This window comes from Dermacentor silvarum, chromosome 11 (genome assembly GCF_013339745.2).
Source record: "Dermacentor silvarum isolate Dsil-2018 chromosome 11, BIME_Dsil_1.4, whole genome shotgun sequence".
NCBI lineage: Eukaryota > Metazoa > Arthropoda > Arachnida > Ixodida > Ixodidae > Dermacentor > Dermacentor silvarum.
The window spans coordinates 90,732,668-90,755,616 of NC_051164.1; the positions used below are offsets into that span (position 1 = coordinate 90,732,668).

The following is a 22,949-nucleotide window of genomic DNA, read 5'->3' on the forward strand; positions in this document are numbered from 1 at the left end:
TGATAATAGTTGCGTAACAGAAGTACCCTATAAAAGGAGTACAATAAGAAGTCTGAATCATTTGCTGCATGCTCGGGTAGTTTCCTATCAGGAACTCTGAGACAATTTAGTAGGCATGGCACTCTTGTTGAGAAAAGTACCGCGCATGCAGTGTTGAAAGAAGCAGATGCACACAATTGATGATGATAGTTACAAAAAAAAAGGCAAGTGCACATTAAAAGTTGTACCAGAAGTGTACCTCAGAAGTATATGTGATGTGTACATTACCTACAGCCTAATAAATTTTTATAATCCACATTGTACTACCTTTCTTTAGCACTGCGCACTTCATACTTTTCCAACATGAATGCCATGTCATGGTGATACAACATGCTGTTTGTGACCAGAAAGTATCGTGAGCATTGCGCTAAGGAAAAGAACTGCACGTAAAATAGATACAAGCCCCAAATGGTGCAGATTTTTCATAGTATGTGTTGGCCAAGTTCAATTTTCAGACTCCTGGTATTGGAGGCTCCTAGAATATTTTGGATCCTGGACTGGATTTCGGAAAGTGCCGAGAAGCCACCATTTCCTTTTTCTCCACATGTGCTCACAACATGATAAAGTACACAAATAAGAGATGCAGCTTGCATCACCCGGCCGGTGTCCGCATTCAGTTGGGTGCATGCGTGTAAAATTTATTACACAAAAATAAAAGCACAGATGTGCACTTGTAGGTGGTGCTCACATTTGCTTGAACATTGTGCATCCCACACCTTCTACCAACACCGCGATAATGGAAAGCTGCCATGATATCATGTCGGAAGCAAGCTTGGTTCTTTCACATTTATACTGCAAGGCACATATCATTTTATTGGTGGGGCAGTCAAACTACCACATCGTCATGAGGATCTTGGCATTGAATAGTGCACCAGAACTCTTTTTGTTAAAAACTGTGGTTTTCACTGGCAATAACCAGCTGTACACAAGTTTTGCTGTAGCCAGCAGCATATGTAACATCAAGTTGGCCAGCACGTCCCCCCCCCCATCTTGAGAGATGGTGCAACAGTACCAACCACAGAAGTTGTGACAACTAGAAGGTACAGTCTCATCACAGATGGTAAAGTGGGCATCACAAAATAATGGGCTGCAGATGAAGGATAAAATAATGCACCGGCACCTAGCATCTAGTATGCTGCACAGTCTGCACTTTCCAAAATGTCTGAATAAGCAGTGCAGCTTGTCAAAAGATAGCCCTGGACAATTCCTTGAGACCTTTTTGGAGATGACCGTTCAGGATAAAATGTCATAAAATGGCCACCGCAATTCACTTCAACGCTGTCTTGTGCCAAGTTCACTTCCTCTTCTCATGACCTACGAGGATTACATGCCTTTGAGTGTACCAGCCCAGACGACCTGCAAATGTGCACATGACACAGCTCATGAAGGCAAGACACTGCACACCAAATGAGAGCTCTTTCGAATGAAACATTGTCCACTAGCAACTGTGAAGTTTTGCAGGAGGCCCTCTGGGGACAATAAGCCAAAGGTAGCTTCCATTCAACGCAATCCATCACCCTGGCAGTGAGAAGTGTGTAGAGAAAAGTTTCTTCCAATTTGGCTGCACTTTCCGATCCAGTTCTTGACAGTGCCATCAACAGTGCAGTAGCAGCATGCTTCGTGATCCACGATAGCCAAGGATAAAAGTGCAGTAACAAACAAGCATCTAGCACTCGAGACTTCTCTCAAAAAATACATGCATGAGCACACAGAGCAGATATTCTCATAACACTATAACCCAAATAATGGTGTTACTACGAGGTGGCATCAAACTGGTGACCATTGATGCGACTTCATTGAAAAACAAATCCCACGAGAGATATATATGTATATATATATATATATATATATATATATATATATATATATTTTAAAGTAATAAGAGCAGAGAAATTTTGCGAACTGGCTCCTGCGTGGCATTGAATCGAAGATTGCAGTGGTCAGATCTACATTCCCTGAACTAAAGTGGACCCCAAACTGCGCAGACATAAAAAGACCTAAAACTGTGCAGGTTCTTGCCCAGCAGCACACTGCACAAATGTGCTCAGGCAGACTTCCAACGCTGGGAGCGAGTGTAGTAGTTAGTGAAGAGACAAAGTTTGGTCAAGATCAGTACTGTATGAGCTCAGGTTTCTTGGATATACTATGGACCAGACAGATGGTGAAGCAACAAGCTGCTGCACCAGCAATTTGGCAAACAATTTAAGTTGAAGATCTCCCTACGAACTTTTATACTTGTATGACCAGTCTTGAAGTTCCAACAGAACATCTGGTGGCTCTTTGCATGACCAATTATAATGCTCTTTGTTACCGGTTCCAGTAACCAAAACATGTTCAGCAACACTGAATGCTGGGCATATTAAGATGCTTATCAGAAAGAAAAAAAAAACTGCAAGAAATGCAAAGATGGCTGGCAGTAGAGACCCAAAGGGGGCTTGTGTTGTGGGCCTCTTCTACTTGCCTCCGAGCTTCTTTTTACCGCATATCTTACAAAATCATCGTTGTAGTTTGCTGCTTTTTTTTTTTTTTTTAACTGTGGACGAAGCTTGACATTCTAATAAAGCTTTTGAAAAGGTTAGATATGAGCTTGACAATACACTTTTTTTCAAATGCATACAAAGAAATGTGCTGTACCATTGAACAAGCATGAAGGTTGAAGCAGTGTACTTCACTGTATGACTTGACTGCAAGCACTTATAAATAGTTCAACAACTGTATCTACAGTGATGTATTAGAAATAAAAATGCCTTTACATAATATCAACAGCAGTTAATCAGGAATCCTTTTATGTTGACGTAGTAGTCTACACCTTTCTGGGAGAATTTATTTACAAGAGGCAGGGTCAGACTTGAACTAATGCACACTGACCGGCAGCTGACTACCAAAACAGTGTATGGAGAGCAGCAGCTATGGTCACATTATTTCTTCAAATGCACCACCTCAGAAGACACTAAAACAGCCCCTTTGTCCACACAAGAATGCTAAAATGGGTGTGCACCAATCTAAAGTCACTCCATCGTGGAGTCTCACGTAATGTGTGAGGTCCAACAACACCTCCGACTCATGGTCCGAACTTGACAACAAAATTAGATGCTGCCATCGTCGTGCAATGTCACTTTCTCATCCCGCTGCCCGCAGTTGAGCCCCCTGAAGCCTTCTTTTCACTGAACGAAAGACTCCGAGGCTTGGTTCTGGTTCCTTGCAAGCAGCCTGGCAAACAGGAGGTTAACGCATCCCTCCACCCAAGACTTGCTTCCATATCCCGGAATATGCATCCAGTTGGAAGCACTGTGTTGCATGTAAATGTGGTCGGCAAGCGCCATGGCAAATGTCTCCTTGTCAAGGTGGCAAGCCTTGGCAGGAGTGACCTTGCAGCCTGAATGCTCCACTGTGTCAACGACCCATTGGGCCATCGTCATGGCAGTATCGTCGTCCACGGGTAGTACTTTGACGTCGGGCTTAAACAAAGGCCGCCACATCCCTCTCTCAATAATGTCTAAGCGCCATGCACGAGGGCGTTCAGCCTTCCTCTGATGCTTCCTTGCAGCATTTCTGGCCCTGGAGTTCCTGGAAAGAATCAAACAGGGCAGAAAACTGTGACCAACCGAAGACGGCAGAACAAAAAACAGTATTCATGGCACATATACTGTCATATGGTGTTTTAAAATTAGTTAATACAGAATTTCTAATTACTTCCTGTGGTATATAGCACAATTCTAATCCTTAAGCTGGATTCCTCAAAGAGGCGGACATTAGTATAGTCGAACGCCTCCACAAGAAGCACCACCACAACGAAATTACCTTTATAACAAAGAATTCCATGTGTCCCGGCCAAATTTCTATCTTTCATATGAACTGTAAACACCTCTACAACAATGAGAACTACAACGAAGGAATTTAGGTGCCCCCTACGGCTTTGCAATAAACAATCGTAGGGACTGGTGCCACCGGAGTACTACTCCACATTGTCTACATGGCCCGCTATCATTGTAGAAAAAGAAAAGCCGAACAAGCTGAACGGTTGAACACATTGACGAGGGGTACCAGTGTATACCTAATGCTGTAATAAAAACAGTGTAATGGTAATAATGTTAGCAGACACAAAAAGAAAACAATTTTAAAGTCGCAAAAATCTTAGTGCTCCCACTCTGTTGCAGTGCTAAGTTACCGAGCTGTAGGAGCCGGATATGGAAACCAACACCAGTGAACTGTGAACAAGTGCAAGTACATGGATGAAACCTGTCCCTGCAGAGGGATGCGTGGACCAATCCGATTGGAAGTTGACGAAATGAAGTACATATACTCCGACTGCCTGCTAGGACTTTCCTTCTCAGTTGGCTGCAGTCATGCATATTGTCAGCCAAAGTATGCAATAGATTGTTAGCAACTACTTTAACTCTCTAGGTCAACAACTCGCAGAGAAACCTTATCATGAGAAGGAAGCTTGCAGAATAGAAATGGATTGGAGCACACACGGCAGGCATTACCAAATCATGACCGAGAGCTTACTGTTTTCCTTTTAAAAAAAGTTTACCATTATTTGCATTCTACCATTACCAACATGTGGAGCAGAAACATGGAGGTTAACATAGAAGCTGGATAACAAGTTAAGAACCGTGCAACAAGTAATGGAACGAGATATGTTAGGCTTAGCGTTAAGAGACACGAAGACAGCAGTGTGAACTAGAGAGCTAACAGGGGCACCCAATATTCCAGCTCATATCAAGAGGGAAAAAGATGGAGCCGAGCAGGCCATGTAATGCGTAGGGCAAAAAATCGGTGATCTATTGGTTACAGAATGGGTGCCAAGGGAGAGGAAGCACAGTTGAGGACGGCAGAGAACTTGGGTAGTGTGATGAAATTAAGAAACTTGCCGGCACAACTTCCACCACTTCCTCTTCCAACTAGATCAGCTAACCATGTGAGCCTGCTCTCTAATTCACACTCACATCTCGCTCTGTCGCACGTATTACTTTCTATTACATCGCTCAGTTCAAAATACCTGTTCTACACATCACACAACCGGACCTGCCATCACCTATTCTACTACAAAGAACACACTTACCTTATAGCAATTTTCTTTCGAGAAGCGATGAAATCCCTTGCAGCCTTGCCAGCATCATATGGACAATCCCATGAGTCTGCACTGCTGCCGGCCGGATGCGTCAAGGGATAGCCCAACCTTTCAATGACATTGGAAAAACACAACTCATTACTGTAAAGGGCGATAATGCTAGACTGACCTTCAAGCACAATCATTCTTACCAAAGCTAAGTGGTTTGTGTTGCCAGTAAGGCTCAACTGTTTCTCGCATAGCGACTAGTACAATCAAAAGAACCAACATGTCAGTAAATGTCCCCTTCTCCGAGTCTATCAAATACGCAGCAGCGCAGACGAACCTTCTTAATTCAACGATGCCTGTTGAAATTTCAATTTCAACACAAATAAACCCACATGAGCAACAAGAGCAGAGCGCAAAGACTCATGTGCTTCTATGTACTCGCTACCAAATTCTTTCCTATCGAAGGAAAACACGACTTCTACGATGGAAGAAATTGACTGCCAGGCAATGACAGCACGTGATAATGACAAAGAGAAACATCAGACTTTTACATTGTCACTGCTGGTCTTTTTCTACGGTCATTTCCTCACTTAAGAAGCGCTGGTCTTGGTAAAAAAAGCAGCGTCCTTTTATAAATTTTACTTCTGGTTACAAAGTTCCTAGGAAAGCTTGATATGTCGTCCAATTTAGCTTCTATGCGGTGCAGATTCGTTTAGAGGTGCACCTAGCCACCCATGGGAGACTAACTTGTATGTGTATTCCAGCAAACTGTCTAGCCCTTTCTACTGCAGTGCTGCAGGAGAATATTTGTAGAAGCAGTGCTTCATGTGAAAACCACTGACTGCACAATTCCTTAAATTAGTAACTTCTAAAAGCACTATAAATGCATATGCATTATTAACTTATTCTTTGTTGCACCAGTGCTGTGCTAGGGAATTTGTCACTGTTCGCAATAGCTACCTGTGTTAAAGCACAAGTTACAGTGCACACATGATTAGTCACTGTTAACAGTAATGAGACTGCAATTTATTAATTTAGTGCGCTTCTAGCAGTTACTAGTTTGAAGGAATGTGCAAGTTAGTGGAATTCACTTGAATGCACCGCCTTTATTGCGTTCTCCTGCAATGCTGTAGCCAGGAAGGTTACGCAGCTCGCTGCAATACGCATACAAGTTAGCCTCCCTCAGCTGACGTCCGAGTTCCCTCTAAACAAGAGCCATGAAGAGCGACTACTTCGGTCGGCACACCAATGTATCCCATAAATCTTCTGCAATGAGGAATAAAGACATTAAAGAACTTTGGAAAAAGCAATGCTTCGGACATTTTGAAATGCTAATCTGACACTCCAGCTCAGGGGACAATAAGCGGATGCTAAGAAGCAGCTCTAATTTAGTTTATCTTAGGCTGACATTCTTTCAGAACCCTTATTCATTTGGTAGGAAAATTTTGATTACTAGTAGAGAAGCTGAAGGCCAAACTTCCCTGCTATGAATTTTGTGCCAAAACTTCACACCAGCGTGTCAGTGTGCATTCACAGACTTTAATGTATTTTCTCATATTTGGGTTTTTTTGGTATTTTGGCTTGAGTCCTTGGTCTTTTTAGAATGCAGTATAGTTATTCTTTAGGAATAAACAATTAGCCAGACTAGAGTAGATGCTCTCAAAATAACAGTTGTGATGAGGAGCTGGTGTTAGGTTACACAGTCAATTACACAACAAAATAGTGCATGTATAGGGTTTCCCTACTACTTTCTTAACAATTTTTTGCGCACGACCTACTGGAAGAGTTCAGTAGGTCGTGGTTACACTCTAGTCGTGGTTTTGCACGAGTAACTTCCAACTGAATTGAATTGGGTTGGATTCTTTTTGCCAATGTGGCCTGACAAAGCGCTGGACGAACATAGAAACAGGACACAAGTGCAATTTCTGGGAGATTTTTCTGTCAACCGTACAACTGGGAGAAATAGTCCGAATCCGGGAGTCTCCCGGGTCATCCAGGAGACTTGGCAGGTATGCAATGGCAATGAGGGGGACAACTGCACACGGATCACTACTATTACATGCAAAAGAGCCCGATGTACTACAGATTAAGTTTAAAAGTATGGCTTTTTGGGCTAGTTGGTTAGATACATCAGAGGGGGTCATACCGCTAGAAGACACGGACAAGAACAAGAGAACAGGACGGGCGCTAACTTAGACCTAAGGATTTTGCCGATCCTCATCCCGTGACCAAATGAGGGCAAAGCCTCGAATAATAGCTTGACTTCATCTGAAAGAATCTTGCTCTGAAGTAGAAAGTCACAGGATGAGGATCGGCAAAATCCTTATGCCTGAGTTAGTGCCCGTCCTGTTCTCTCGTTCTTGTTCGTGTCTTGTAGCGCTATGGCTCCCTCTGATTTAAAAGCCATACTTTTAACCTTTAAGTATACATGCTCAAATATTTTTTTTTCTCTATGCCTTGGAATGCCTGAACCAAAACATGATGAACAAACAAACAGTACGTGCCCCATTCCTAGTTTATACCTACAATTCACAGTAAATAAAATGCACCCCGTATAGCTTCTTTTTTGTTCAACAACAGCAACACACTGGCCCTATTCGCATCACGCTGTGTGCTGCTTACTATGCATTCATTATACAGTGTAGACCGCTTATAACGTAAGTCACCGGAGTCGCGAATATCCGCATTATAAGCGGATATGTTGGAGTATATCTGTGGCTTGAGGGGAGTGTTCGTATCATTGTTGACTGCCAAACTTCCAAGCAGCCGCACTGTAACCGGTATTTCGTCTCCCACAACTACACTACAAGCGATACATGTATACATGGAGTGCTATGGGAAAATTAACGGGAGTCTGAAAAGACAGCACTATATCCAGTCCTGCACTATAAGCAGTTACATTATAAGTGGTCTATACTGTAATGTGCACAGTTCAGCATGCTTCTGCAATTTCATACCTATTGCAGTGCAATATTGGCTGCATAGCATACCTTCCACGGTGTCCAGGCAGAGATGTTGGATGCCTTGCCCCTCGCGTGCTCGCCTCTGGCTGCATTGTACGCCTGTACGCATTGTATTCCGCAGGCTGCATGGTGCGTCCATACGCGTTGTATTGTACATTTTGCCTCAGTTGCACAGGTTCATTTGAAACCTCAGATTTCTTTGCAACAAGCTTGCTTGCAGTTTGCGCAGGTTTCTTTGCAACCACCTTGCTTGGTGTTTGTGAAGGTTTCTCTGCAACCAGCTTGGTTGCAGTCTGCACAGTTTTCTTTACAACTGGCTTACTTGCAGTTTGAATGGTTTTCTTTTTAACAATCATCTTGGTCTGTTCTTCTTCTGGGTTAGTTTCACTAGATGTAACCCCTTCCATATGCTTTTGCTTAGGTACCATCTTGGTTTTAATGTTTAGTTCATTCTGTTCCTGCTTAAAGTTAGACTTCTTAGTTATTATTTTCTCCTTCTGCTTTTGTGGAGACTGAATTGTGGTTTCAGGTTTGGGCTCAGGCAGTTTTTGTTTAGGATTAGATATTTTGGGTGTTATTTTTTGCTTGTAATTTTGGTCTTGCTTGGAGTTGTTTTTAGCTTTAGCGTTTGGCTCGTTCTGTTGCCCCGTGATAACCTCGTTGGACGTCGATTCTTCCGTCTGCTTTTGTTTAGACACCTTCTTGGTTTTAACCTCTGGGCCAGTTTGTTCTAGTTTTCGGGTAGATATTTTAGGTGTTACTCCTTCCTTCTGGCTTATGGACTCCTCCTTAGTTTGAGCATTTGGAGCAGCTTTTTCTCGCTTTAGACTGGTCTTGCCAGATGTCAACTTTTGCTTCGGATTTTCGTTAGCCTCCCTCTTGATTTGAGCCTTCGCTTCATTTCGCTCTTGTTCCGAGTTGGGTTCTTTAGGTGTCGACCCTCCTGTTTGGTTTTGCTTCGAATTTTTCTTGGTCTTCTCCTCTGCAACTTCATTTTGCTCAGGCTCCTGTTTTCGTTTCGTGGCCACAACTCCTTCCTGCTGTTGGTAAGACTCCTTCCTGGCTTTAGCTGTAACATCTGGCTCAGTACATTTTTGTTTCTTCTGGGGTGTGCAACTACGACTTTCTTTCTCTTTCCTCCTGCTTTCGCTTTGACTTTCCTGGGTGCACAGTCTTCCGGGAGCACCTCGGTGTTGGTAGCCAACGCAGTGGCCTTAGCTGTGCCTCTGTTCATGCCTTGCACTTTGTCTTCTTGCCCTTTTTGCTCATCTACTTCATCAGTCGGATCATGATTAAGCTTCTTCTTCAACTTCCCAGACTGCTTCAGCACTCTTTCGGGTTGCCTTGTAGCCAAAGAGGAAGCTTCATCGAAACATCCATTTGCTGCTCTTGTACCCTCTACAGATCCTGAATGAATCTTTAGTTTGCTCGTTTCGTCTGCAACTTCAGGTGCTTTCTGTTTAGGTTTTTTTGTGACTCGCTTTGGCATCTTCTCCTTAAAGGAGGTCTGCAAAGGCAGCATTGAAACTTCCTCTTTTGCAGCTCTGTCTGCAAGGCTTGCGACTGCTGCTTTCTTGCTTCTGGTCTCTGGTTGTTCTTCTTCAACTGTACTGTGAACAGGCCGGTGCTTCGACTTCTTCATCTGCTGCTGATGCTCCTCTGAAGAGAACTCTGTGGTTGGCACAATTACAGTCGACGCTTGCAGACTGCCATCTGCAGTGTCATCCATATTTGGGCAGTGGCTGGCGTTTCAGCTTCTTTGTTCGCTTCGGTGCAGCCTCCTCAGATTTGTGGACTATGTGTTTTGTGGATGACGTGAGTGTCTCGGCTAGCGCCCAACTGGATCGGTTCCCGTCATCCCACTGCTCAGTGTTAGCCTCAAACCTCTGACCTGTAAGGTCACGATCTGGCTCATGCTTTGACTTTTTCTTGACTCGTGGCACACTGTGCTCTGAGCAAAACTCCATCTGTGATGCAGCAGTTTCAGGTAAGGCCTGCTCGCTGTTTTCAACACTGTTCTCAACTGTACGCTTCGATTTTTTCAGTCTCTTCGGGACATCCTCTTTCAAGGAGCATTCCACAGGTGATATGATGGTCTCAGTCCACTGATTTTCAGTGCCAATATGAGACTCATACTTCGACTTTTTCTTAACTTGATCAGGTGCACTGTACTTTGAGTGAAACCCCATCTGTGACATGGTAGCTTCGTGGAATGTCTGCTCACTGTCATCAGCATGTTTCAGTTTCCTTTGTCTCTTAGGGACACCCTCTTCTAAAGAGCATTCCTCAGGCACTGAGTCTCCACTAAGCCTGTCTGCTCGTTGCTCAGTGATAATCTCAGACCACTGGCTGTCGCCACCATCATAAGACTTGTGCTTTGACTTCTTCTTTTTCTTGAGTTGAACATTTGCGTTGTACATTGAGTAGGCATCCTCAGTATCAGCTCTGTTTAGTGCTAGTCCTGCTCCAACCACCTCTTCATCCGCGTGAGATGTCCATTCATCCTGCGTATGCTCGTCTTTCTCGTACCTCTTGTGTTTTTTCCTTGATGTTATCTCACTATCTTCACCTCTAGTTTCCTCTGTCTGCTCGTAAGACTGCAAGTCTCCGTCTTCATTAAGTCCTACGAAAGCAAAAAATTAAAAATGGTGCATTTTGCTATTACTGGTCAGTATGCTTCAAATGCTGCTAACTCATACAAAGTTCACACACAATAATTCAAATTCTTAACAATTCAGTTAAGTTAAACGAATCTCCAAATTTTGTAGCAACCTCCTTGCAAGGGCGAGTCGGTTCATTCTTAAGCTTCCCAAATGAAGCAGCACATAAAATAGGTGCTCCTCTGGTTTATAATTAGTGCACTACATATATAATTTGAGATGTTGCCATGGCAACTGCCTTGAGCATGAGGAGCCACAGCTGCACTTCCATATAGTGTGCAATGCAGAAGTCCCACTAGCTTCCACTTCACCAGAAACAGCGGGACTCAGCGCAGGCATTTTATAACGCTGGTCAAAAAAAGTGCAATAACTTACGCATAATGCGTCTTTTTACAGCATTTTAACAAACATTAAAGCCTTTTTAAGAATGCCTTTGTCAGCATTTCAACAAGCACTAACGACAAGAAGAATGATGTAGCACTGTGGAGCTGTACACAGGCAAAAAAGGCCTAAGGATAGATACCTTGGTGGTGAGTATGTATGACATTTTAGGAACCTGGTAGCAACACACAAGATACAATGGGCAGTGAAATACACAACATGGATTCTGGTTCGCAGTAAAATGCTATTGGAAAAGCATCAAGCATATCTATATACAGGAACAGTGCAACCATGAGCCAAGATAGTTGTCTAGCAAAATTTCTCTACAAACTAAGCTAACTAACAAAGTTACACCACGTTAACAACCACCAAGGTACAGGGCCTCACTGTCATGCAAAATTATTGATTTCTTCTTACGCTCGTGTCTGGATTGTTTTTATGGAAAGCCTCAGTAGCAAGTTTCACATGCATATATTCTTTTGCATTGCTTTTTCACATAGCTTGATGCATGCGTGTCTTGTTTCTGTATGTATGTTTGAAGCTTTCCCAACAACAGTTAGTAGCAAGTAGGTGCCTACGTTGTCACTAAATAACATCTCTTGTGTGCTGAAACTAGGTTCTAAATTGTACCAACTCGCCTAACTCTTGATTCATACATGGCACAATCTTGTAAACAATAGAGACTGGTTTTATCATGTTTTGGCATCCACATTGAACAATGTAAAAGTCTGACAATAATTTCCAACATAAAATGCACTGCGAGCCTCGGTACGCTATACATTCCGGGATCATATAAGGTAATGATTCTTTTCATTTTTCTATCTTTTTACCCTTTATCATTGGCTGGGATGTCAAGAGTTCATCATCGGTAGTGTCGACCACTTGCTGTGACAGGTGATTAAAAATGAATATGATCAAAGGAAGAGAATTGTCACATAATAAGTCCCCTAAATGCAATTTCAATAGCCTTTTCAGTTGCAAAAGTCACACTACAGTGATTTTCTGACGAGCAGTCCAACCTTTATGACGTCTTGATGCCTTCATGCGTTGAGCAAAGTACTCTTGGTAGCTCATGCTACTAGTGTGCGTTTTCAATCCCGACAGATCTTCCTGGCCCGTTGCATCTGCCTCTTGCACATTTTCCTGGAATACAGTGTGTGGCACAGTTTCGGTTAATGTAATCACGCAAGACATTTGGTTAGATTTTCTCAGTCTGCACCTTGTGGAGTATTTTTGAGCAGCGCGAGACATACTAGCATATATCATAGATGCACAATGGAACCAGTGTTGGCATTTTACTTATCTTGTCGGCAGATTTAGCAACCTTTCTGTCTGTTTAGCGTCAAAGCTTTCTATTTAGCGACCAGCAACTCTCTTTATCGACATAAGAGAACAATTTCACGACTCTTTAACAACTTTGAACTTGGTTGCACCAGAAATGGCTTTCTAGAATGCACCTTATTATTCAAAAGCTACAAGTAGGAAATTGTATGCCATTATAAAACATGGTTACAGTGTCAGGAGAAACAAAACAAAGCTACATAGAACAAGTGCTTGACATCGACTGGCTTTACTGCACCAGTTTTTACATGCTTGAAAAGCACAGTCACTTCGGAAATGCAGAGTACATGGCATATCTTTCAAATCGCCCATCAGCCTTTGTATGGTGCTTGGGTTCTGTGATCTTGATGAAGCAACTCATGTCACTCATGATGAAGCAACTCAGTCACTCATGAAGGCCATATGCTGCAGTTAATTTTGCCGACGGAAACAAGCATCAAAGTGCGCTCACAAAAACAAAATGTCTGATTTACAGTAAATTAAGTTACTGGAACCTATTGCAGTAAACTTTTATGGGAAACTTTAGAATGCAGTAGGCGAATAATAAGACAGGTCAACTGTAGCACGCCATAAATGCATACACATAAGGAGCAGCTGAGCTTGCTTATGCAATGCTCGCGCGAATTTGAACGCACCGCTTCCTGTCACATGACTTTTGGACAAGCTTTCCGTGAAAGAAAAACCCGACACTTAGGGTGCGTCAAATTCGAAAAAACCCGACCGTGAGAGGGTTGAATAACCAACGCAGTTCTACCGAAAATCTGCAAAGTGGACCAATTTTGCAAAAGGGAAAGAACTGTATTCATTCTAAACGTAGCACAAAGCTATAAAGAAAACCTATGTGGGCTTTTTAAAAAGAAGGCTTTGCATTTGAAGAAAACTTCTTACAGATATTGTGGGTGTTAGCCAGTTTGATTCATAAAGCGCTGTGCTTCTGTCCATTTCCACATAAAGAACCTTCCAGCTAGTCATTGATGACTCACCGCGTCGTTCTTCTTCCTCTTGACCACAATGGCATTGAGGTCTTCTTTCTTCTTCTGACTCAAGTCTTTTCCTTTAAGAAACTTTGAGTAGCTAGAATGTAGAAGAAAAAAAAAACGACATAAAGTTAGTCTCAGATACCAAACTTCCGAAGTGGGCCACAGAAGATAATGTTCCACCTCAACGTGGCAATAGCAGCAGTTCACACTGTCACCCATAGATGATTTATTTTCTGTTCATGGGTGCCGCCGTCACGGGCTCTTACAGAAACAATACCCGAATTTTGTGCACAGTGGCATCAAATTAACGTGGTCGTGAAACACCAACTGCATCTGTACACATATCTCCACACATATGAGTTGACCATTTTGATTTGTACTGCTAGGAAACGAAGCATTAACAGTTCGAGATAGCGACACTCTAACACTTTCATAAAATATTCTGTAGACGGCTCCAACAAGAGCTTACTAGGTGTTGCCATAATGCCATCTGAACTGTTGTGAGCTCTAGCGAGACCTGCCCAAGAGCACTACAATAGGGACAGTGGAGCAAGTGCACGTTATTATTATTATTAGTATTATTTGATTTGAAAACATATACATTTGACAGGAAAGGGAAAGCGAGGAGCAGGCTGGCAACTGCCACCGGAAGGGGCACAATGCCTGCCTACTCTTCAGAAAGTAGGAGACAGAAACATAGAAATGGAAGATAGGAAGGCGTAGAGGAAAGAAAGAGCAAGATGACAAATCTCAAAGAATAAAGTAGAACACACAGTACAGGTCACACACAGTAGGCCTGTGACTGTAGGTCAAGCTACTAAAGAATGTCAAATAGAAGAAATAGTCTCTGGGTTACAAACATGACCCTAAGTTCATTACTACGGACTGGGATGCATAAAAGTCTGTGCATGGAGAATGTTCTCATGCCCTGATAGGAAGGTCTATAGAGACAACTAAGCAAGAAGTACCTGACAACAGAGGAAGGTATGATGGTTCCAGCCAGGTGAAAAGACACGAGCACAAGTAGAAGTAGGACATGAGACGACCGCTAAGCATAAAACTAAGCTTTAATTCACAAAAACATCCCACCCCACCAATCACTGCCGCACATGTGCAGAAAAAAACACAAGCAAAGGGAAAAGAAGAAACAAATTAAACGGCAGTGAAATCGGTGGGATGTTTTTTCGAATTTAAAACTTAGTTGTACATCCTGCGTCCTACTTGTGCTAGCGCTTCTTTAACTTGCTGGAACCATCATATGTTCACTATGCACCAATTTACCCTACAAACCATCCTACTTAACTGAAAACAGATGCCACAACCAAAAGTTGTTGCCTACTACAACAAAACTGAAAAGAGACAGTTTATCCACATTCACACCATTTAAGTCATGAAATCAGCAACAATTAATGCTGCTAGTTTGCAAGCTCATGGGGATCGGGAATGCTTGCTTTAGTAATTGGAACTACGAATTAGCCCAATAATATCAATTAGAATATGGCCCTAAGCTGAATTGCGGCTCATTATGTAAAACACATACACACACACACCCGGTGCTTGAACAAGAATGCAAACAAATATGCATACATGACTAACCAGACTTATTTATCTGCAGTTGAATTGTCATAAATCTAGACTGATGGTGACCTGAGCATGTCCCATGTTAGAAGCAACACAATATAAAAACACGACTGGAGTCAATGTAATATCAACTTCAGTCGTTACAGCTGTAATATATGATGTTTTTCCTTAAAGGGCAACTCCGGCGATTTTTCGATGTCAACGGATGTCGATGAAATTCGCTGGGTCTGTTCCTCTGAATACCTCCGTCATGTCCTAAAAAAAGTACGCTTGAGAGTTGCACAATTTTTTTACAAATGAATTTAATCTATTGCCTTGAGCACCCTACCTTACCCCTTCCTCAGTTATAGGCCACATTGTGTATGACGTCAGGAATGGACCACGCAGAGCATGCCGGGATCATGCAGACGACCATGGAGGATGCAGACGACAGCGACGAGAGCGTGCAGGAGTCGACGATCGTGAGCGAGCGCTTGGCGTGAGATGTTGCTGTCGCGAGAAGTTGCATTCCCTGTGGACGGGCAAGTGATGCAGGGTGGCATGCGGTGTTGCGTTGTTCGCTGCACTAAATTCAGCCCTCGCCTTCCGCAAACACAGTTTGAGCCGATGCCGATCGCGTTCAGCCGAGGTTAAGCCTATCACAGTGGCCGAGTTCGTGCGTCTGCTGCTGGCGGACCAGATCGACCCACTGATATGAAGCTAATTAAGCTATTAGGACGAGGAAAGCTGCTTCTGTAGTTCAGTTTTGACCATACGGATTTGAAATAAACCATTCCTCTCAAAAAGTTAAAGCGACAACACGTCGCGCAATCAACATCCGTATACGTTGCCGTTCTCGAATGCGGCCAGTCGCACTCGCCGGCGCTTCTCTAAATGAAATGTGACTACGCAAATCCATGGGTGTATTATTACCTATTGTTATGCTGACTCATTATTTAGCTTACGAAGTGCACTGTTTGCCCCGTATCCCAAATGGACAGCAAGCGGAGGCCCCTTCGATACAGCATGCGTAAACAATTGCCGTCTCGTTCAGCTGCCAACGATGTCATACTTCATAACATCGGCGTTTCCGCGAGAAAACTACATACATTCTCTAAATGAACGATCATACGCGCAATGTCCCAATCTATGTCTACTTTACGGAACACTAATTGTGTGCATGAAGAGAATACGATCGAAGAATGATAAGCAGACTGCACAACGCTTCCCTACTACGGTCTCCCGCTCGCTGTTTCCGAAGGTGCATGGTCGCACGTATCAGCTCGACCCAGAGTGATGTAACGGTGCCTACATGCACAAAATCTACGTGTTTTTATATGTTCTGACATTAACTGATGTCACCGATGAGCGGCTATCTCAAGCGAACGACGTACGAGTGGTCGCTGTACCTGCCGATGTAAACAAATGCACCGGTCGGTGCTTTGGACTGTTAGCGGCGTTCTTGTGGGATACAAATGCGGAAAGTCGTGCTCCACATCTTACAGTGAGCATGCGAAGCGGTTCACTGAGAGGGGTAAAATTCCTAAAATAGCAAGCAGCACGTATATCAATGGTTAGGGCTACCCTTGGTCTTCATGTCGCAGGGCGATATGTTGCGCATGGGTGCTGGCTCTAGTGGCGGAGGACGGCGATTCGTGGCTATTGAATTCTTCTGAATCATAACTGCCACTGTTTGACAGATCCGAATAGGTGGTGCAGCTTACATGCAATGTCACCCGAAGGTCCCCGAAGGTCCGGCGCGGTCACGAATAAGCTGAGCGTCTGCTCTTCGCCGGTTTCGTTCACCCCGCGGGCGAGACCAGCATGCATTGCGCGCCTTCCCCGCCGGTGATACATTCGTGACGTCACACGCAGAGGTTCGCTCGGCTGCTTGCTCAGGTTTCGGTTTCGTTTTTGCGCTTTTTTGGTTATTTAAAATTATTTTCGAATTTGCGGAACAATTCTCCTATCAGGTGAGTCACAGGAGGGCCTCGGGAACATAAATATTTTATTAGCTCGACATGGTCAAAAAATCGCCGGAGTTGCCCTTTAAGTGTCGATGCATCACTAAACTAGTTCACTACAAAGTGGGTGGACTACAGTACATGTAAACGACTGTGCGCTACTACCGCAGCTTTAGTTGGATTACCTGCACAATATAAAATGGAGTACAAAATGCCAATGCTGTGACAACCAGCCATTTTCTTAAAGAGCTATTTTGGGTTTGTAACCAAAGCACACTACTCATCAGACAATGAAAGCCATTGTGAATTATCCAAGAAAGAGCAAACTTGAATGCGTCACTAAGGAGAGCTTCCAGGTTTTGTATATCGTGTAAACTTCTCTATGATAATTGTTGTGATTGTCATCATAATCGTTGTTGTCATTCTCTTCCTGTCCTTTTTCCCCATTGCCCCTTACATCAATGCTGAGTAGCTGGCTAAAAAACAGTGGTTCGGGCCAACCTCCCTGATTTTCTCTGTTGCTCCCAGGAACTAACTACAGCAAGCGTAACTCTTCGGTTCATTCTGCTTCTCTTCAGCTACCTCGCAAAAGAAACTTACTGGACACGACCCCCAAGCTTGTATGCCCGCTCTTCAACCCCAATCAACTTGTCTTCTTTCGCTGCTGGGTTTCCATCGTTGAGGTTGCTTAGCAGGATGTCGAAGGCCTCTTGGTGCTCGATCCAACGATCGTCCACACCGTTGAAGCCTAATGCCTGAAAGAACAAAGCACAGGTATGAGTTGCTGGAGGTCATTAGAGGACACGGTTGCACTTGTGAACGTAATAAAATGACAATTCATCGCACTTTCTAAACCTGAATTGTACAGAAGTGGCCAAATCATTCCATCAGTACTGTGATACAGAACATCACTCGATGAACACATACAATGCACATAAAAATGCAAATAAGTGAATCTTACTGCATGTGGGGGTCTTGGTAAACCAGAAAGTGTGCAAAAATAAAGTACCAACATATAAAAGCACTTCACGTGTCTCCATTCCATGACATAGCAGGTTTTGGTGACATTTGCTTGGTACTAGATAATTGGTACTCTGACATGAATGGAGAAGCATGCAAATAAACATCCTCAACGAGAGCTAAAGCTGGCAACTTTCGTGGACTCTTCTTTTTTTTTTTTTTTGGAACAAAAAAGACCCGAGGTCATGCATTGCAACAAAAGAGGGATAACAGCCCTGTTTTTTAGACATAAAATTCTGGACAGTGCATTTGGCCTCCGTGTCTCTGCCAATGGTCAACCTGTTTTTCATTGAAGATATCCTAAAGGTGATTTGAAAATGTAGTCTACCATCCTCAAACAATTTATGATTCTTCCAAGAAAAAATCCCTTCAAACTAGGAAGTAAGCAGAGAACAGCCATACATCTTAACTGAAGTTTTGATCTTAGTTACAGATAACCTTGCATGATGCCATCATCAAGCAATGCAGCTCTTGGCTATGTCTCGGTGTGACAGTACTGTAGCAATAGCAACATGCACTCATCTAGGACTTTCATACAGGCAACATGGTACCAGCATCCTCTTGTAACCTTGCTAAGCTCCAAGTAAGGTGCTACGCTACTTTTGTGCTACGTTCAGAAGTATGTCAATGGCCCTTTCATAAAGCTTCCTCCGCCTAGGCGTTATCCTGGAAGTTATGTGCATCTCACCTTTAGTGTTCACCTTTTTTTTCGGTCGAATGAAATCAGGCATGCCGTCCTCATTTTTCCCCAATCCTTTGCCTTCGGTCCAGCCCATCTGCTTCATCAGCTTCTCGCTGTAGGCGTAACCTGAAGGAGCAAAATGTGACCCCATGGCCAGAGTGACGAAATGTTAATGGATAGACGGGTGGCAACAGAGAGGAGAATTTATTTGAGGAAAAGCAGGAGGTCAGCCTGTGGCAATATGCCTCTGTCCCACTGATCTGCTTAGAGGGAAGGCGAGAAAGATAGATGTGATGAGGAGGATAGGCGGTAGGATGTGAGCATATACAAATTGGCATCCGGAGGGCCTGTTCAAAGCAACAAAGGCAAGCACGTGTGGCTGAAAAAATGCAAGAAGTGAACAGAGGGCTGGCTCGCTTTACTTATATAAAGTACAACCAAGGTCCCCTCTAGAATGTCTTCATTCAGACATATTGCCAATTATAGTTCATGAAGAGGTCAATGAGATGCACTGGTCATTTGGCCACACATATGCATGCTTCATTGCCTCGAAGCACAGCTGAGCAGTGGGAGTGAGGATGAGAGGTTACCACAAGCCCACCTGTTAAGCACCATATTGAACGTTCTCAGAAATGCACAAACAACATGCACCTACATTATGGCCAATGTGTCAGTGAACTAAGAGTGCAGCAAAAGGCTTGTGTTTGCTTTATAGTGGTAGCTAGAAATAGAGCAATGGAAAATGCAAGTGGAAAGCCTAAGTAGGTGTGTAGTGGGGTAGTGTAACAGGGGGGTAGTGTAATTTAATGCATCAAATTAAGGGCCGCCTTTTTACCGCAGTTGTGGTACACCACAATGGTAAATACAGCCCAGCAGTATGGCAAGTTGAATAAACCAGCACAAAAGTAGATGCAACTGGAAGAATCCACAGGATGCACCCACTAAAAACAGCTCGCCCCATGTATTATTCCAGATATGTGTGTCTGTTTTTCCACAACGTTGAACAACTCATGCAACCTTCCTAATACAAATGCACAATGGCCTCCAGCATCCATTAACATGGCTGGCCAGTGGACGTACAATGTCATTACAGCGAGTTCTGGCAATGAGCTGCTAACGTTCACGTATGGTCTCATTTCAGTGGGCAACAAGAATTAGAGTTTTATGTCCCATGACAAGGGGCCTAGTAATGAAGGGCTCTAAATTGACTTTGATCATTCAGGGCCACTTTGACGTGCAACTATTATATCACATGAAAATTCTTGCACTCTGCACTTGTTGAAACATGGTGGCCACAACTGAAAACCATTGAAGTGCTGCTGGAGACTAGTGCTGGCCAGGAGGCACAATTGGCCAGTTTGAGCGTGCAACTCAAATATTCTGATGCTGTCCGGTGGGGACATCACGAAAATGACAAAACCTTTTAAATGATAACACACACGTGCCTGTATTAACACTGGCTAATGTCCAACACATCCAACCAAGCTCTGTTCAATGACCATGTGCGCTCCTATGGTCAAGGATGACAGTGCCCAGTCAAATCAGACACTGGATACATGTGCCTCAAGATTAGCAGTGAATTTGTTGACATGAAGCCTCAGCATGTCCTACTAAAATCTGTTTTCTACGCTTGCTAGGCCATGTGTTACAATGCTGCTGCTGGCATGATATGTTTCAGCATTGTTTCCCATACATAGCGTACCCTAATTGTTGGGTATTAATAGCTCAGACAGTACGCAGTTGCCAGTTACAGTCCTGCAGTGCACCCACATCGGAGATACGGTGGCCAGAACATATCCTCTAGACAAAATCATAATTTCTGACTTACAATTTAAAGGGACATTAAGGAGGAGTATAAGTTACGATAGATCCATAATTACATCTCCAGAACTGCAAATAGGTGAGTATCATCAGACATGGAGGCTTGGTAGACCAGAAAAGCACGTAAAATACCATATTCATTAAGGAGTAAAAGAAGTGGATACATGCACAGTAGCACACAGAGCAAGTCCCGAACTGAATCATCTCTGCTCGTGTGCTTTTTTTTTTCTATTCCTTTCGATATAATCAATATGAATCTCAATCAGTTCGCCTACCTGCCCATCCTGCAGCTTAAAAAAAGAAAAAAAAAAGATGAGTGGCGCCGCCGGATTACAATTTTCGCACTAATGTCCGTGTCACGTCATATTTTTTTTTAATGTGCAGAAGGCTGAATCTAGTCAAATTTCTAGAAACAAAAGGCAATGACACTGGATTCTAAAACAAGCAATACCAAAACACTGCATCTTTCGTCACTTTTTTCTGCACAAAGGTGAACTGAAGTACGCAAAAATAAATGTGTACGTATTCTGTGACGTCACGGCGGCTGGCCTGCAAAATTCAAAATGGGGCTTTGCACCTTCACTTCCTTCAGTGTTGGAGTGTACATTCTACCCAGTATTAAGGACTTTTTTTTTTTTTATGCGAAGCATTTCTTGGCGAACATTTGCCACTTTGACAGTATCTATCTAGACGCCTACGTCTTGGTGCTCTCATGGTCATATTGTTAGCTTGGTATTTACCAAAATTGGCATACTATGACAAGAGTGTATGACGAACATAAATGATAGGTCATGACATGAATATCATGACATGTGTCATGTAGGTCATGAAACAGCTGCTTACGTCTTGGTGCTCTCATAGTCGTTTCGTTAACTTGGTAGGTACCAAAATTAGCATATTATGACAACAGTGTATGACGAACATAAATAATAGGTCATGACATGCATGTCACGTAGGTCATAAAACAGCCGCCTAAAACGACAATGATCTAGCGAAAAAACGTTAACAGTCAAAAACCACTCAAATGGGTTCTGACATAGCTACTAAGTGAAGGAAACGCTAAAGGATTGCACTAGAAATCAGTCATGAGCATGACTCAGCAAAAATGACAATGACTCAGCAAAAAAAAAAGATTAGCACTCAAAAACCATTCAAATGGGTTCTGACGTGGGCTTTAAGTGAAGGAAACACTAAAGGATGATGCTAGAAGTCATAGTCATGAGCATGACTCAGCAAAATTGACGACTCAGCAAAAAAAAAAAAAAAAAAGATCATCACTCAAGAGCCACTGAAATGGGTTTGGATGCAGCACTAAGTGAAGGAAAAGGCTAAAGGTCAATGGTTGAAGTCATAGTCATGAGCATGGCTAAGGCTTTCGCCTTAAGGTCTCCTAGGCATTGCTAAAGGGACTCCTGAGAACTCATGACGTGAATGTCATGACATGCGTGTCATGTAGGTTATGAAAGAGCCGCCTAGGTTTAGGTGCTCTCATGGTCGTTTCGTTAACTTGGTAGGCTTCCCGCACACTGCTTCGCATAACATCGATTCCCACAGGGCGTGGGATCTGCCGGCTTTTTTTCACTTGCGACGAAGTTCAGTAGCGTATTGATTTGTTCTGGTTGGTACAGATTCACAGTGTTCAACTGGGCGAGACACGCGACTCGTGCAGTCTGGTGTAATACCGCTGTTTAGTGTTCAATTAGGTAATGGAGGATACTACTGGTCACGAAGGTAGATGTATTCGCAGTAAACTGATCTCGACTAGCACCAGCAGCAATTTCTTGCTAAGTTGGCACCGCGCGATACACTCGTATACATGTGCGTCAGCTTTTCTACGAACAGATGATATATAAGGCAAAGCCGCAAACGGCGCATAACGAAACCAAAGTGCGAACTTGGACCGTTCCAGCAGCGATTGAGCTACATCGCAACCAACCGAAGATCACGATACAGATGATTATTCGTACATTTAGTGTTCGTGGACATGATTCGCACACATTAATTCGCAATGTTAGGGGAAGCGATCGCTGCTGCGACAGCTGACAGTTGCACGTGTTACAACAGTCAGTCTAGGGCGCAGTACCCGAAGCCGTACAGACGACGTCGTTGCACGATCGTGCTTTCTCATTTGGCAGGACACTGATTACTTCTCATATTTCGCGGATCTGTGCGGTGTGGAAGCAATGAATAATGGAGATGTAGCTTACTTGGTCTTCCCTTCATCATCGTGCCAGTCGCATACAATCTCACGGTTTAACAAGCACAACGCGTCACGGGGGCTTGACCCTATGCAACTAGTAATCCATGTTTGATACACATCATAGATCCAATCAGTGGGTCAAACTCAGGCAGATGCTTCGGCGATATGTCGATTGAATCACTGCCGCTGCGCAGTTTGCAAGGAGCGTACATACGGACCACAAATCACATGTAAAGCGCCATATTTGACTTGTAGCGACTTGTCTCGGCTTCTTAA

The 22,949-nt window shown here is 43.3% G+C and overlaps 1 protein-coding gene across 1 annotated transcript; it reads right to left on the reverse strand.

The window, feature by feature from the left end:
• Positions 1-935: 935 nt before the first annotated feature.
• Positions 936-22,949, reverse strand: LOC119433436 (G patch domain-containing protein 4). The gene is made up of 8 exons (XM_037700642.2): positions 22,681-22,949; positions 18,656-18,778; positions 17,551-17,701; positions 13,430-13,520; positions 12,125-12,248; positions 8,092-10,687; positions 5,105-5,221; positions 936-3,606 (listed from the first exon to the last, which is right to left on the reverse strand). The coding sequence occupies exons 1-6, from the start codon at positions 22,697-22,699 to the stop codon at positions 9,786-9,788; spliced, it is 1,410 nt and encodes a 469-aa protein (XP_037556570.1). The 5' UTR covers positions 22,700-22,949; the 3' UTR covers positions 936-3,606; positions 5,105-5,221; positions 8,092-9,785.

What these genes read in the sequence shown, in the direction of transcription:
- LOC119433436 (XM_037700642.2), bottom strand. An exon ending in AAAGGTGAACACTAAAGGTG is followed by an intron (nt 17,702 to 18,655) that starts AGATGCACATAA and finishes TCTTTCAGGCAT; the next exon opens with TAGGCTTCAACGGTGTGGAC. An exon ending in AAGCTTGGGGGTCGTGTCCA is followed by an intron (nt 13,521 to 17,550) that starts GTAAGTTTCTTT and finishes TCTACATTCTAG; the next exon opens with CTACTCAAAGTTTCTTAAAG.